Below are 2,948 nucleotides of genomic sequence, written 5' to 3' on the forward strand. Positions count from 1 at the left end.
CTGCTTCTGAAGTATCTTTTTGGCTTAAATTCTTCCATGTTTTTAAATCCTACGGCAAAGGCCTTCCATACTTACTTTAAATTCTTCCTCTAGCCCAATTTTGACGAGGTTTGGCGCCGCGTTGTGGGATGTTTGCAGATGTTTTTCTAGGGATGACACATCCAGCTCCGTGTCACCGTAGAGGTAGTACTCAAGTAAGGCTTGATAAATGAAGGAGTATTGCATCTGGAACGGACACAGGGGCAGATAAGCCCGGTAAATAAGTAAGCAACAGATGTAAAACTATGAGTAAAACTTTCCTCACTCTCATTTTGTCTACAATCTACTAACCATCAAAATGCACCTTCAGCTAAAATAGAGATTTCCTCTTACATCATTCCTGCGTGTGGGGAAACCTGGATGTGATACCTAAAGACAACGTGACTTATGTGGCCAACACAGCCATAACGTGCCCTTATCTTCTTCAACAGAACGGGACGCACTGGGATGCGTATCAGAGTGGAAATACAGCAGCATTTTCTTCTCTAACCCCCAAAATTTGACATTTAAACTGCCCAAAGCCCACTTACGTCAGTCTGAACCATCTGCGGCCGCTGGTTACGGATGCGTGAGACGAACTCGAAGACATCGACTTTCTGCTCCGCGTGCATCATGTCAATGATGGCGTCGATCACGATGAACGTGCCCGTGCGGCCCACGCCGGCGCTTGGGAAGGAAACAAAACCAAGAGCTCCATTGCACACAGAATCACAGAATTACAGAATAGGAGGAGTTGGAAGGGACCTGGAAAGCTCCCCCAGTGCAACCCCTGCCACAGCAGGATCACCAGAGCAGTCACACAGGAACACGGCCAGGGCTTTGGGTGTCTCCACACAAGGACACTCCACAACCTCTCTGGGCAGCCTGGGCCATGCTCCAGAACCCTCACACTCACAAACTTTGGCCTCATCTTCAGCTTGAACCTCCTGTGCTCCAGCTTGGGACCATTGCCCCTTGTCCTGGCATTGGCCATCCCAGAGCAGAGCCTGGCTCCTTCCTCCTGACACTGCCCTTTCCCAATGGATCCCCAGGAATGAGGGCACCCCTCAGTCTCCTCTGCTCCAAGCTCAAGAGCCCCAGCTCCCTCAGCCGCTCCTCATAAGGGAGAGGAATCACCAAATCTGCAGGAAATGCTACAGCAATGGCATGGGTAGAAGTTGAGCTGTTTTTATAATGGGCTGAAATGCCCACTGTGAAACATAAAATGTCATTTTTTATTGTAGCAATGAGAGGTGTGTACATTTTCACCATAAAAAGTCACCTCTTAAGAGCTTTGAAACAATGAAATCAAAATTATACGAGAAAAGACCTTTGGGGAAAAAAAAATCTGCTTGACCAGCTATAATAATTCAGTCTAAGTTGAAATTCTAAGTATTTTTTTCTTAATTTTTTAGCACTTTTCTGCACAGTTGCTGTCGCTCGCCAACCGTTACAACTTCTACGCTTCCTGCCATCCCCAAGCACTGGTTTTCCTCTTTCGTGTCCCTCAACAGCCACGAGATGGAGCACGATCACCACAAACTGCACCGCTCCAGCGGCTCTCAGCTGCTCGTCAGAGGAAAAGGGCACGGCATCCTGTGCTCGGCATTCACAGCTCTCCTTTAACCTCCCGGTAGCTCACTTTGTACAGCAACCACTGTTCAGTCCACAAACACCTTCTGAAACTCGACCAAACTCTCTCCTCCCATCCCGGCGTGCCCCAAAATACAAGTTTTTTTTCCAGCCAGGAAATATTTGGCTTTAGATAACACCAGAAAAACATTATTGCATGGATAATATGAGTTACGTGATGTGTACATCCACTTCTAACAGCAAACACCACGTGAAACCAAAGCCCCCGAGCTTCATAGGGACAACGGAGATGAGGAGATGCGTGGAGCACCACGAAATTTCACACTTCTCAACGAACAAGCCCCAAAATCTTCTCAATTCTAACTAAAACCTTCTGCCTCCCCATCCCTTTGTGTTTACTCATCGCTTTGGCAGGCTCCCTTCTCACCCAGCCACGTCCTGACCACCACTCCCACCCGCCGGTCCCCTTGGCCCCTCTATGGCCACTGACCATGGGGCCACTGCAGCTTCCTCCACCCCATGGTGGCCAAGGCCGCCCGTCCTCTCGCGTCCCCTCCTTCTCATTGGCCTCTGCCACTGCAGATGAGTTCCCCTCCAGCTGACAGAGATTTCCCTTCCTGACGTGTCCTGGAAGCCACCTCATCGCCCGTCTGCGCTCGTCCTTCGGCTCTCGGTCCTGTGAGCTTTCACCCACCGAGGCCCACGCTCAGCTTCCTCCCTTCTCCTCCCCTTGCAGATATGACCCTTTACACATCCCTGTCCCCTCCCCGTGTCCCAGAGCCACTTCACATCAGCACCTCATTCAATCCTTGCTTGTTCCTGCTAAAGGTGGAAATTTCACCAAGCTTAACACTTGCTGTGGAAGCTCCCTGATTGTACCCATCCTTAACCTACTCTAGGGTTACTACTCGGCTTTTCCTCAACGTAGCTCTCTGCTCACCCCAAAAATACAATTCTGAAAACTCCTGGAAATAAAAATACTGGCAGAAATCCCCACCACACACTTTAATCTGCAATCCCTTACTCCCAAATGCTAACTTAGCCTTTAATGAACTTCCAAAAGAGTCGGATCGAGCGGTTTTTGCTCAGAATGAGCTCACCGAAACGGACGGTTACTCACGATCGATGAGTTTCCCTTTCCTCTTTCCAACAATTCAACAGTGTCATATCCTGAGCCGCAACGGAAACTCAGTGTCACCTCTCTCCTTCTGCATTTCTAATGCAGGCCCCCGGCACTGCCACACAACCGCCTTCTGTTGGACCCCCACATCCAAGTCTCTGCAGGTTTTTATTAAGATATTTTCCATTTTCCTTTATTTTGTCTCTGCTTCTGCTGC

At 49.2% G+C, this 2,948-nt stretch overlaps 1 protein-coding gene across 1 annotated transcript in view; it reads right to left on the reverse strand.

Annotated features, from left to right (window-relative positions):
- Positions 1-2,948, reverse strand: part of LOC104547127 (receptor-type tyrosine-protein phosphatase epsilon-like) — a gene marked incomplete at both ends in the record, with an annotated part of 9,335 nt that overhangs the window by 4,350 nt on the left and 2,037 nt on the right. Inside the window, 2 exons of the mRNA XM_010192707.1 lie at positions 76-225; positions 570-705. Of these exons, the coding sequence (XP_010191009.1) occupies positions 76-225; positions 570-705 (286 nt within the window). The remainder of the gene's footprint in view (positions 1-75; positions 226-569; positions 706-2,948) is intronic.

Source organism: Mesitornis unicolor, unplaced genomic scaffold, assembly GCF_000695765.1.
Source record: "Mesitornis unicolor isolate BGI_N332 unplaced genomic scaffold, ASM69576v1 scaffold359, whole genome shotgun sequence".
Taxonomy (NCBI): Eukaryota; Metazoa; Chordata; class Aves; order Mesitornithiformes; family Mesitornithidae; genus Mesitornis; species Mesitornis unicolor.